General features: G+C 33.5%; 1 protein-coding gene across 10 annotated transcripts in view; it reads left to right on the plus strand.

Moving 5' to 3' along the window:
• LOC132720204 (uncharacterized) overlaps positions 1-13,665 on the plus strand; it is a 111,327-nt gene that overhangs the window by 82,908 nt on the left and 14,754 nt on the right. For all 10 annotated transcript variants that reach the window (XM_060704266.1, XM_060704265.1, XM_060704267.1 and 7 more), the window contains 14 exons: positions 884-982; positions 1,299-1,431; positions 1,769-1,862; positions 2,668-2,788; positions 4,119-4,228; positions 4,637-4,751; positions 5,222-5,353; positions 6,058-6,185; positions 7,371-7,561; positions 8,539-8,663; positions 8,869-9,123; positions 9,305-9,473; positions 12,309-12,524; positions 12,803-13,023. In XM_060704266.1, coding sequence (XP_060560249.1) covers positions 884-982; positions 1,299-1,431; positions 1,769-1,862; positions 2,668-2,788; positions 4,119-4,228; positions 4,637-4,751; positions 5,222-5,353; positions 6,058-6,185; positions 7,371-7,561; positions 8,539-8,663; positions 8,869-9,123; positions 9,305-9,473; positions 12,309-12,524; positions 12,803-13,023 — 2,109 coding nt within the window. The remainder of the gene's footprint in view (positions 1-883; positions 983-1,298; positions 1,432-1,768; positions 1,863-2,667; positions 2,789-4,118; positions 4,229-4,636; positions 4,752-5,221; positions 5,354-6,057; positions 6,186-7,370; positions 7,562-8,538; positions 8,664-8,868; positions 9,124-9,304; positions 9,474-12,308; positions 12,525-12,802; positions 13,024-13,665) is intronic.

The raw sequence follows: 13,665 nt of genomic DNA on the forward strand, positions 1-13,665 counted from the left end.
GAGTATGAACATGGGTCATCTCGGATGAGAAACTAGGTCACCGGAGCTAAAAATAGAAAAACCTTGTTACATGTAACACCCTAGCGGTCACATTTTTGCATCAATCATCATCAAACTTGGTCAAAATGCTTGTCTAGGTGATAGCTTGGATGAGTTTGAACATGGGTCATCTCGGATGAAAAACTAGGTCACCGGAGCTAAAAATAGAAAAACCTTGTTAACACTCTAGTGGTCACAATTTTGACTCAATTGTCATCAAACTTGGTCAGGAAACTTGTCTTTTAGGTCATTGCTGGGAATAAATCGAACATGGGTCATCTTAGATGAAAAACTAGGTCACAGGAGCTAAAAATAGAAAAATCTTGTTAACCCTCTTAACTGTTGTGATCCAAATATTCTGTTCATTCTAACATTCTAGTGGTCACATTTTCAACTCAATTATCATCAAACTTGGTCAGGATGCTTGTCTAGGTAATTGCTTGGAGGAGTTCGAAATCACATGTGAAACTAGGTCACCGGAGCTATAAATAGAAAAATCTTGTTAACACTGTAGTTGCTACTGTTTTGATCCAAGTATCCTGGAAATTGGTTTGAAAGTTTGTTTTGATGATTTCTAGGTCAAGTTTGAATATGTGTCACCTGGGTAAAAAACTAGGTCGCACTGCTCAAATATGGATAATCCTTGTTAACACTGTAGTGGTCACATTTTTGACTCACCTGTCATGAGACTTGGTCAGAATGCTTGTCTAGGTAATTGTTTGGATGAGTTTGATAAGTCAGGTGAGCGATCTAGGGCCATCATGGCCCTCTTGTTTTGTTAAACTTTATTTAAGATATTGTTTATATTTCACAGTTCACATGATTATAACTTGTCATTTTATAGAGAGTAACTGTGTGAAGGGAAAGTGCTCCAGTTCACCTTGTCAACATTCTGGGAAATGTTCAGATATAGGTGGATCTTACTATTGTCATTGTACTGAAGGTATATTACTTTCTCTGAGTTACTGAATAAAATCTAAAAAAAACTTTGATTCAGGTATTGCATGCTAAGTAATTTTTTTAAAAACTTGAGTCTTATTTTAAAATAATATTCAGAATGAAATATTTGTGGTTTGTTATATGTATTGCTTATGCAAATAATAAGAAGTTGAAACTTCAGTTGTATGAAAACATTTTTGTTGTCAGCAGTAGATCTATTAACTTTTTTAACTAAAATTTGCACAAAATATTATTGTAAAATTAAAAGGAAATAATAAAAATTAATAAAAAAAACTCTTATGGCAATCATTTTTATCTAGGTTATACAGGTGACCAGTGTGAGCTTCCTGTTGACCCCTGTACTGATGACCCTTGTAACTATGGCAATTGTGTCTTTAACCAGGTTGATAAACAAACAACATGTTATTGCTATGCAGGATTTACTGGAAAAGAGTAAATTTATTATTAACTTTTTTAACCTACCAACTTAAAACCGAGCACACAAAACAGTGTTTAGTTAACAATTGTTTAAAAAGTAATATAATATTCCCATGAATTTCTATTGAATTTCTTTGAGTAAGAATGTCTTATCTAGAACGTGGCAAATGTGGGTTTTTCCATACAAACAACCATTATAGCTTCCATGTGCACTGCTGGTCACAATACGATAATCCATCATTGTGGTTCAAGTTTTAACTGTAAAAGTTGATTTATACGCATGGATAAGATGGGGTGTCTACATTTGCAGATTTCTGGAGTATTTCTATTGAAATGTTGTAATATATTACAGTTGTTCGGAGAACATTGATGATTGTATAGACAACAAATGTCAGAATGGAGGTGTGTGTCATGATATGATTAACTCATATATCTGTAACTGTACAGTAAGTAAAATTTATACATGTTCTCTCATTTAATCCAATTTGTTTTCATTTTCAAGATTTTGGGGCACACACCAACTTTTGGAACATAAGCAATCTATTGTATCATAGTAGGGGACCTTTTTGTTGAAAATATGTCAGAGTTAAATTGTATACATATACATGCACAGTGCATTAACTGGAGTGCAGGTAATAGTTACCTGAACTCCAGAGCATGCCCACTGATTGGCTCATTTTTGCTGGGGTTTGCTTATTGTTTTAGCAGGGAAAGGGGAAGCGATAAAATTATCATATTCAGATGCCTGTTCATTGGTTACTTTTTTTTCTGGGGTTTCATATTGTGACAACAGGGAATGTGTTTTTATTTTTGATTATAATGCAAAAGAGAAATAACATCAAAACACTGCAATCTGATTAATGCTCGGGGGCTAGGCCCCCTGGTACAAATCAGATAGCCTCGTTTTTCGATGTTCTTTCTTAATAAGTACTTGTTTCATAAGAGAATACCTATCTGTTGGTAAAATTTATTTAGTGAATTTACATGTACAAGACAGTGGCAATACGAAGTTAGTTTAACAATGAATAAACTTAATAGTTATGCCACTCAAACAATATGCATTTGTAAAATCTTTAGAATAACATCTTGTTGTAGGCACATCTATTTGTTTAATTTGGTTCTTAAGCAAAGAACAGTTCTTTGTTAAAATAAGTAAAGGCTTGTTTTAACTGGTTATATATTATGATTTTATTAAAATACAAATGTATGGACAATTTTGATGATTTATTAATCTTGGCTTTTTTTCGAAAGGATACTGGTTATTTTGGAGAATACTGTGAACACAAGATAAATTATTGTAACCATAGCAACTGTTTGAATGGAGGTGAATGTATTGAAGTGGACAATGGATTTACTTGCAACTGTTCAGAAGGTAATATATCAACTTTGAAATTTTTATTCACTCTGGCTTGGTATTTTAAGTAGTTCTTTAATGTTCTTGATTAGAACAAAGATCATAGGCATTTAAGTATTCAAACAATTTTAATAAGGTACAGTCAAACGTGTATTAAGCGACCGGGCAAGGGAAACTCCCAAAACGTTCGCTTAATGAAACGGTCTCTTAAGACAGTCAGCATGATATAAAAGTCAAAATTTATAAATGACATCTTTTTTATTCGATGGGATGGTTTTTCAACTTCATTTTTATATAAATGTTGAAAAAAGGTAATATAAATGGATGCAAATGTAAAAAATAACTTTCTGATATTTATTGACAAAACAGTTTCAAGATCCATTCCGTACATGTTTGACATTTTTTCCAGAATTTTTTAACTTCTCCGTTGTTTTTCCTTGTCTCCAACACGAAAACCCTATTAGTGAATATGTTTTCTGTAGTACATTTTTTTCATTTGAAATAAACAAACTACATTTATTTGTTACGATAAATTTAATGGCTGATCAAGTTCAAGGTCAATTCAATGCAGTCTAAATGTCAACAAGCGAAGCGTATACACCATCTCAGTATGGGCGGAGCGTTGCATTGTTTATCCGATATTATTGGATAATACACGTCACGCGTATTCTTAACTTCATTTGCATACGCTAAAACGGTATGGGAAATAGAGTTTTTCTCACGTTTATTGTTGTGTTTTGATTGTTGACACTTGTGACATAACGAGGTGGCGTTCTCTAAAAACACAATTACTTGACAGGTAAAAGTGGTCGTTTAATGAAAAGATTGATGTCAATTAGGTGACTAATTAGCGGTCGCTGGTCGCGTTGAGCAAAAGTCGCTTAATACATTAAAGATATAGAGAGAAAATGATCGGGGGGAATTTAAAGTGGTCGTTTAAGACAAAAGTCGCTTAATACACGTGGTTGCATGGGCAAGTTAGACTGTATATATGTTTAATACATTTTAATTGAATAATGTTGACAAGCTTGTTAGTGCTTAAGAATGAAATCAGATATTTGTTATCAGTACAGAAATAACTTTTAACACAGGTACTTATGTAGACTCTCATATAAAAATAGGCATGATCAGAAATTTTACCATAGTGTCAATACTTAAGTTAAGAAGTAGACTTGACCTGCTTTAAATTTTAGAAACTGTCTTTTGTTACTTTTAGGTGGTTCATCATGAAAACTTGTAACTGGCCATACTGTAGAATTATATTAGTCAACATGTATCTCACTCTTTACTTGTGGCATAGACGTTTCTTTATTTCTTCTAAAGGTCATAAGGTTATTTGTATTTTCAGAGTATAGTGGTGAATTTTGTGAAGAGGAGATATCTACATGTAGTGATGATGTCTGTAGTAACAATGGTGTTTGTGTTTCCAGTCTACCAAACATTGTCTGTGTCTGTAATGTAAGTTAAACAAAACTGTATAATACATGTACATACTTTATTATCTTTCTTGGTGAGAAATGTATCCTGAAATCCCTAAAAGATATTTTCTTTTCTCATAGGCCTAAAATGTTGGACAAACACTTAAGTTTTATTGTATACTAACATAGACTTTAATGATATTTAAAGAACTGTATTGTCTTTGATAAGGAAAAGAAGAAGCTACCTACCAGTGATGACCTTTTTGCTGGAAAGTATACTACATGTAGAAACATTAAACAGATATTGTTTTTTACCTCAACATATTAAAAATATTAATTCTTGAAACCAGAAGGACTTTCTTCACTTGTAAATAGTGGTTTCAAATCTGAGCTTAAAGTTATGATACAAATATATGAAACATAAAATTTTGTTTAATATTTTATTCAGACAAGTTATACTGGTGAAGACTGTTCAGTTAAATTACATTGTGATGAGAGTCATTGTAGTTACCATGGTTATTGTTTCCAAAGCAAGAATGGAATAACATGTAGTTGTCATGAAGGTGAGTTGTTTAATTCTGATAGTAATATTTTTTTACTTACTCTAAAACTTTATTGTTTGTTTGATGCTTGTTATAAGAAGAAATAAACTTTAAATAACAATTTCTTAGCTGTTTGAACGTGTGTTTTTTTTTTTTATTTCAATAAGAATTAATCAATTATCCTTGGGTGGTCTGGTACAAAAATTTATGAAATGTTTACAGTCTGTTGAATGAGATGGCAGTCTGTCACCTGAACTAAGACTTAAAAGACAATTCTCCTCAGTTTCAAATATTCAAAGACCAATGAGTTAAAAGTCAAGTGTACAATTTGCTCAGAGCCATTATAGCCTTTCGGTTTTAAGAAAGATTTGTCTGTATTACTGTTGTTGTTTTTTTAATTATTTATTCATTTTTTTCATGGTTTTCAGATAAATGTTATTACGTTGTTATATATTGTGTTGATTAGAGGTTTGTGTATAATATCATTTTAGGTTTCACAGGGGAAATATGTGAAGAGAAAATTGTTCGCCATTGTGACAGTAGCCCTTGCAATGAAAACAACTCTCTAGAATGTATAGATGATGCTTATGGCTTTAAATGTATATGTGATACAGGTTGGCAAGGTAATAACTCTTAAAAATTTTTTACGATATATAATGTTTATTGAAAATTGTTTTGAACAGAATTTATAAATTTATTATACCCCAACATATATGGGGGTGGGGTGTTATACTGGAATCCCTTTGTCTCATCCATCAATCTGCATCCTTTAAATTTATTATCTTTAACCTTTTAAAGGTTGTTTTTTTTCAAACTTGGTTCAAATGTTAATATCAACGAGACCATGTGCAGAACCTTTGTCAACCATGTGCTGGCTCAAAGTCACATAATAAGGTCAGGGGTCAGACAATTTTGTGTCTTTTCTTTATCAGTAAATCCTATTCCCTTGAAGGCTTTTCTTCAAATTTTACTCAAGTGTTAACTTCAACAAGGTGATGTGCAGTATCCATGCCCCACCCCTATCAACATGAAAGAGTAGAGGCTCGTAACTCCAAATATCTACTGGTGGTTCAACTCAGGTGCCTGTTCGTGCCTGAAATAAGTCATGGAAGGGCATGTGAAAGCTAGAATGTCGCTATATTGTGTGGGTGTGACGTAAAACCCAATTAAACAAACAAAATCTACCCTGTCTACCTGCACTTAGTAGAAGATGGTATTTTTCACCTGTACCCAGAATTTGAATTTCTTTATCTTGAAGCATTTTAAACTTCTTAAATGGTTTACATTTCATTCTCTCACTGCCACAAGGTAATCATGTACATTACAGGAAAGCTATGTGTTGAGGAGATAAACCATTGTGATTCAGAACCATGTGAGAATGGGGCTACCTGTAGTAACCATGGAGACAGTTTCATATGTCATTGTGCTGCAGGATTTGCTGGTGAAACTTGTCAGGTGATTATTGCTGGAACTTTGAAAAAAAAAATTTTAATGAAAAGTCATCGTAGAAATATAAAAATGAAAGATAATAGCTGAATGAATTTTTGAAGATTAAGTACTTATCATTGTTATAATTGATAGCTTTTAATTAAGTTAGATTTGTATGCATATTATAATATATATATAGATATATAATATAGAAAATAGTTTGTTCAATGGAAAAAGATTACTTCTGTTTAACTAAGTAAATTAATGTAGTGATCGTAAAGATTGATTTCTAAAATTATGTTTCTTTACATGAATATACATGTACAGTCAAACGTGTATTAAGCGACCGGGCAAGGGAAACACCAAAAACGGTCGCTTAATGAAACGGTCTCTTAAGACAGTCAGTATGATATAAAAGTCAAAATTTATAAATGACATCTTTTTTATTCGATTGGATTGTTTTTCAACTTCATTTTTATATAAATGTTGAATAATAAGTACGGTCCGATAATCTAAACGGATGCAAATGTAAAAATAACGGTCCGATATTTATTGACAAAACAGTTTTGATCCATTACGTACATGTTTGACATTTTTTCCAGAATTTTTTAACTTCTCCGTTGTTTTTCCTTGTCTCCAACACGAAACCCCTATTAGTGAAGATGTTTTCTGTTGTGCATTTTTTCATTTGAAATAAACAAACTACATCTATTTGTTACGATTAATTTAATGGCTGATCAAGTTCAAGGTCAATTCAATGCAGTCTAAATGTCAACAAGCGAAGCGTATACACCATCTCAGTATGGGCGGAGCGTTGCATTGTTTATCCGATATTATTGGATAATACACGTCACGCGTATACTTAACTTCATTTGCATACGCTAAAACGGTATGGGAAATAGAGTTTTTCACACGTTTATTGTTGTGTTTTGATTGCTGACACGAGGTGGCGTTCTCTTAAAACACAATTACTTGACAGGTAAAAGTGGTCGTTCAATGAAAAGATTGATGTCAATTAGGTGACTAATTAGCGGTCGCTGGTCGCGTTGAGCAAAAGTCGCTTAATACATTAAAGATATAGAGAGAAAATGATCGGGGGGAATTTAAAGTGGTCGTTTAAGACAAAAGTCGCTTAATACACGTGGTCGCATGGGCAAGTTAGACTGTACATGTATATTTAATTTTCTTTAATATTATATGTTTAAATTACAGACAAACTTGGATGAATGTATCAACAGTCCATGTGTAAATGGCGGTGTATGTGAGGATGGGGTCAATGAGTACAAATGTATATGTCAGATAGGTTGGTCAGGTGACAGATGTACCGAGGAACACGACGCCTGTATATCCTCACCATGTGTACATGGAACATGTCGTGATAAAATGCAGGGTTATGTTTGTTTGTAAGTGATTTATAAATTATTATTTTAAAAGAGAACTTGATTATTTTTATGAGAGCTGTCCATATTTAGTGCAACTCTTTCTTAGGGAACTTGATATTATGGAGGTTGAAACATTTATTATGCTCCATATTAAAGAAGTGGGGGTATGTTGCTTTGCACATGTCTGTTAGTTGGTTCCTTGGTAGCTCGATCGGAAGACCAAATTGTTTCCATCAATAAGTTAAGAATGTCTGGTCCTAGGAACTTAAAACTTGGTATGAAAAGTGGTCAAGACCTGTAGATTTGGGGGTCAGTAGGACAAAGGTCACATTGACCTTTTATATAAAAACGGTTTCGGACCAGTACCTTGACAACCTTTTGCCCTCAAACTTCACAGGTGCATTGGTCTTGGCAAGTATATGACTCCTATTGATTTTGGGAGCAGGGGGCCAAAGGTCAAGGTCACATTCATCTTGTTTGTAGAAATGACTATGATTGTTATAATTGTTGTAAACCTACAATTTTTAAAAGATAATTGTGTACTTTTCTCCTTATTCATAAACATATACATTTGCTATTACTGTACATAATCAGTTTCTCTGTGACTTTCATAATAGTTACTTATTCTTACTACCCATTAAAGGCAGGAGGGAGGGGCATACACTTTTTGTTACTACACATTAAAGGTAGGAGGGCGGTGCATACAATGTACAATGTATGTGTCATTTTAACATTTTTTTTAAGATAAGTTTCATGTTTTAAATTGAATTGAAATTAAAATAAGCAGACAAAATGATTGACATATTTTCATAAATAAACAAGTAAAATGTTTATGGCTTATTTTTCAAATAATTGATTTTAAAATAAGTATGACTTTTGGTTTATAAATAAGCATTTAAAGAGTCCATAACAAATTTTTCACAATTTTTTTTTTTTTTTAAATCGATAAATTTTTGTGACTAATTTTGGCATTAGAAATAAAAAGGCTTTGTTTTCAGATGTGAGAATGAATGGACAGGGGTACAGTGTGATACACCTATAAACCCATGTTTGTCATTACCATGCCAGAACAATGGTACCTGTTCATCACATAATGAAATTGCATTTTGTGCCTGCACACCAGGTATGGTTTATATTGTTATACTTTATAATGTGTGTGTGTATCTTTCATTCTTTTATCATTCTGCTTGTAGGTTTTTTTTTATGAATATGGCAAAGTTACATAATTTAGGAAGGTTATTAAATTGAATGTCACTTTATTCAGTATCAATTCAGATTTCTTTTTTAAAATTTCAGTTAATGAGTATGTTCTAATTTTTTCTTTGTAGAATACACTGGTAAAAACTGTGAATCAGAGGTCAGCCCATGTGCTTCAGGTCCTTGCTTGAATGGTGGAATTTGTACAGTTTCTAGTCAGACATTTGTGTGTCATTGTTTATCTGGTTACTATGGTGACAGATGTGATAAAAGTGTGGCACAATGTAATTACACTGTGTGTAAGAATGGTGGGAAATGTATAGAAGAAGATTCAAATGTCCGGTGTCAGTGCTTACCAGGATTTTATGGATCAAGATGTCAGGAAGGTAGTTAACATTATCATTTACATTATAACTTCATGATGGATACTTGAAATGATTCTCTGTGAGATTTTCACAGTTTGTTTGTAAGGTACAAGACCAAGCTTGAAGCTTCAGTAATCAGGAAAGTTCTGAAACAATTTATAATTTTAAAGAGTACTCACCAGACTTGTATATATTTTTACAGAAAACTCGCCAGACTTTGAGATGACATTAACATTGGATAAACCAGTATCTTGCAGCACAGACATGGTAACAAAAGCAGTATCAGCTATTACTATATGTTGCTGGTTTAAAATTGTTGAAGGTGGTGACATGCCCGGTGGTAAGGATATATTACAGATGCTAGATGATAGGTAAGTTACCATGATTTTTATGTTTTCTGTATTTTTCTAAAGAGTTACTGATTCAAGATATATTAATATTGAATTTAATTAGACATTCAAGGTATTTTTGTTAATTGCTGAATAATAGATAAGATAAATATTGAACCCTTTACATTACATATATTGCATAGCTCTAAAGTATGCCGGCTTAGCTTAATAGAGAGAGCATCAGATTTGTATTCCAGGGGTCGCTTGTGCGATCCTTGGGTGAAGATCTGGGGAGGCAAAATTTCTCTGTGACAGTTGATCTCCCACCACCTATCAGAAATCATGTATAATGAGTAGTAGATCACTTGCAGAGAATTTGGTTATTACTTGTTAGTTATCTAGGGAAACCAGTCAGGTGAATTGATGGCCAAGATATGACAAAATATGTAAAAATCTGCGTAAAAACCCAACACTGAAACAAAAACTTTAAAAGAAACTATTAATCGTCTGCATGTCATCTTTGCACTGAATTATATATTGTTTCAGTGTTTGGTTTTTACGCAGATTTTTACATATTTTATGTCATATCTTGACCATCAATTCACCTGATAGATAATTGTTGTGTAACATTCAACAAAAGTCTGCCCTTTAGTCATATGATACACCGAAAGGGCATATTATGTTATACCCCCTGGCGTCCGTCTGTCTGTCCGTCTGTCTGTCTGTTAGCAATTTGGTTTCCGGAGCATAACTTAAGTTCCATTTGACCCACAATGTTCAAACTTCATAGGATGATTGTCCATATTGGGTAGAAGACCCCTATTGATTTTGGGGTCACTAGGTCAAAGGTCAAGGTCACTATTACCTTAAAACTGAAAACAGTTTCTGTCCGTTAGCAATTTGGTTTCCAGAGCATAACTTAAGTTCCATTTGGCCCACAATGTTTAAACATCATAGGATGATTGTCCATATTGGGTAGAAGACCCCTATTGATTTTGGGGTCAAAAGGTCAAAGTCACTATTACCTTGATACTGAAAACAGTTTCCGGAGCATAACTTAAGTTCGATTTGACCCACAATGTTCAAACTTCATAGGATGATTGTCCATATTGGGTAGAAGACCCCTATTGATTTTGGGGTCACTAGGTCAAAGGTCAAGGTCACTATTACCTTAAAACTGAAAACAGTTTCTGTCCGTTAGTAATTTGGTTTCCGGAGCATAACTTAAGTTCCATTTGGCCCACAATGTTCAAACTTCATAGGATGATTGTCCATATTGGGTAGAAGACCCCTATTGATTTTGGGGTCAAAGGTCAAGGTCATTATTACCTTGATACTGAAAACAGTTTCCGGAGCATAACTTAAGTTCCATTTGACCCACAATGTTCAAACTTCATAGGATGATTGTCCATATTGGGCAGAAGACCCCTATTGATTTTGGGGTCACTAGGTCACTTCAAAGGTGAAGGTCACTATTACCTTAAAACTGAAAACAGTTTCCGTCCGTTATCAATTTTCAGTCCGTTAGCAATTTGGTTTCCGGATCATAACTTAAGTTCTATTTGGCCCACAATGTTCAAACTTCATAGGATGATTGTCCATATTAGGCAGAAGACCCCTATTGATTTTGGGGTCAAAAGGTCAAAGGTCAAGGTCACTATTACCTTAAAACTGAGAACAGTTTCTGTCCATTAGCAATTTGGTTTCCGGAGCATAACTTAAGTTCCATTTGGTCCACAATGTTCAAACTTCATAGGATGATTGTCCATATTGAGTAGAAGACCGCTATTGATTTTGGGGTCAAAGGTCAAAGGTCAAGGTCACTATTACCTTAAAACTGAAAACAGTTCTGTCTGTTAGCAATTTGGTTTCCGGTGCATAACTTAAGTTCCATTTGGCCCACAATGTTCAAACTTTATAGGATGATTGTCAATATTGGGTAGAAGACCCCTATTGATTTTGGGGTCACAAGGTCAAAGGTCAAGGTCACTATTATCTTGATACTGAAAACAGTTTCCAGAGCATAACTTAAGTTCCATTTGGCCCACAATATTCAAACTTCATAGGATGATTGTCCATATTGGGTAGAAGACCCCTATTGATTTTGGGGTCACAAGGTCAAAGGTCAAGGTCACTATTACCTTAATACTGAAAACAGTTTCCGGAGCATAACTTAAGTTCCATTTGGCCCACAATATTCAAACTTCATTGGATGATTGTCCATATTGGGCAAAAGACCCCTATTGATTTTGGGTCACTAGGTCAAAGGTCAAGGTCACAATTACCTTAATACTGAAAACAGTTTCCGAAGCATAACTTAAGTTCCATTTGGCCCACAATATTCAAACTTCATAGGATGATTGTCCATATTGGGCAAAAGACCCCTATTGATTTTGGGGTCACTAGGTCAAAGGTCAAGGTCACAATTACCTTAAAACTGAAAACAGTTTCCGGAGCATAACTAAAGTTCCATTTGGCCCACAATATTCAAACTTCATAGGATGATTGTCCATATTGGGTAGAAGACCCCTATTGATTTTGGGGTTACAAGGTCAAAGTCACTATTACCTTAAAATTGAAAACAGTTTCCGGAGCATATCTAAAGTTCCATTTGGCCCACAATATTCAAACTTCTTAGGATGATTGTCCATATAAGGTTGAAGACCCCTATTGATTTTGGGGTCACAAGGTCAAAAGTTCAGGTTATTATTAATAACTTAAGTATTAATCAACCTACATCTGTAAAATTTTATAGAATGAACAGCTAATTCCCATGTCTTACAAATGCTTCATCCTTACTAAAAAAACAAAACACTTTCGGGCATATAATGCTCCGCCTAGCGGTGCTCTTGTTAATCTGATATCTTAATATTTCAGTGAACAGTCATTATTGACAATCAAGAAAGATAGGCTTGTAGTTTCCTTCTGGCCAACAGAGGGAGCCACGAGACATGTAGTCAGTCTAGATATAACTGACCAATCATGGCATCAGGTTTGTTTTACATGGTCAGCTGATGGTGAATGGGCAGTCTATGTTGATGCTGTATTGAAGCATACCAGCAACGGATATGGCTCGGGAAATGAATTAAACAGGTAAATTAGAACTGGCAGAGTGGTTTAGTAGTAACAATCCTCGTAATTTTATAATATCTAATAAAATTTTCTTTATTTTCTTTCTACTTTAATGTTGATAAGATCTGAAGCTTGAACTTAATATAAATAAGTACATGCTATCGGGTTTGTCTTTTAAGGGCTATTTTATAATCTTAGTTAAAAACAGTAATTATATATATTGTTATTAACACTGCATTTTCAAGAAATGAATGCTGCTATGTCATGAAAATATTGATAGAATTTTTATTTACGTTTAGATTTAGGGTGATAGCAGGTAACATAGATGGTTCTATTGGAGGGGCTGTCACTGGAATTAATGTTTATAGTAACGTAGATAAATGCACTAGTAATGAGGGAGATGTTGTAAGCTGGTTCGAGTTTGAGTCTTGTGCCAGGCAGAATGATATGGCTGTTTCACCAAGTTCCTGTCCAGAGAGTCAATGTTCGGGATTACTAACTACAGATTGTAATATTTCAGGTATGTATCTTATATGAAATCTTCTGTCATTCATAAAAAGCTCCACTTAAAGGTCAATTATACCCCATCATTGCTTTTATTTTTATCTCTCAAAAGTCTTTTATTTTTGGGGTTTCAAAAAGTTATTCATTTATCAATTGCCAGGACCAACTTTGGTTTCTACTTTCTACTGCCTTTTGGCATTTAAGTACATTTCTAGTGATTTAATATTTTGTATGGAAGTCAAAATACTACTTTATTTACATTTTGCTACTGTTATGACAAATAATTTAACATTCAGTGCCACTTTATCAGGGGATAAGGATCTAATACTAGTATGCTCTCAAACATTTTTAAACATATTAAAACTCCTGTTTTCCCCTTTTAAAAAATGAAAAACTTATTTGTTTCTCAGGCATAATGTGCTTTTCAGTAAGTGTATATTCATTCCTGAAAACATTATATATCTGATCTAAGTTAAGTTTTTTCTTACATTTAGATGTCTTGTCAGTTTTGAATGAAAATCTCTGATTATAACATTGACAGTCAATATATTTACTAGTTTCGATCTTTGTTAATTATTTACTAAATGTAGCATTTGATTTGACTTGACCTTAGGCAAAAAAGGCTTTATTAAAGGAGTCACATAATTTACATAATCAT

The sequence above is a fragment of the Ruditapes philippinarum genome, unplaced genomic scaffold (genome assembly GCF_026571515.1).
Source record: "Ruditapes philippinarum isolate M1 unplaced genomic scaffold, ASM2657151v2 ctg812_1_1_1_1, whole genome shotgun sequence".
NCBI classification, from domain to species: domain Eukaryota; kingdom Metazoa; phylum Mollusca; class Bivalvia; order Venerida; family Veneridae; genus Ruditapes; species Ruditapes philippinarum.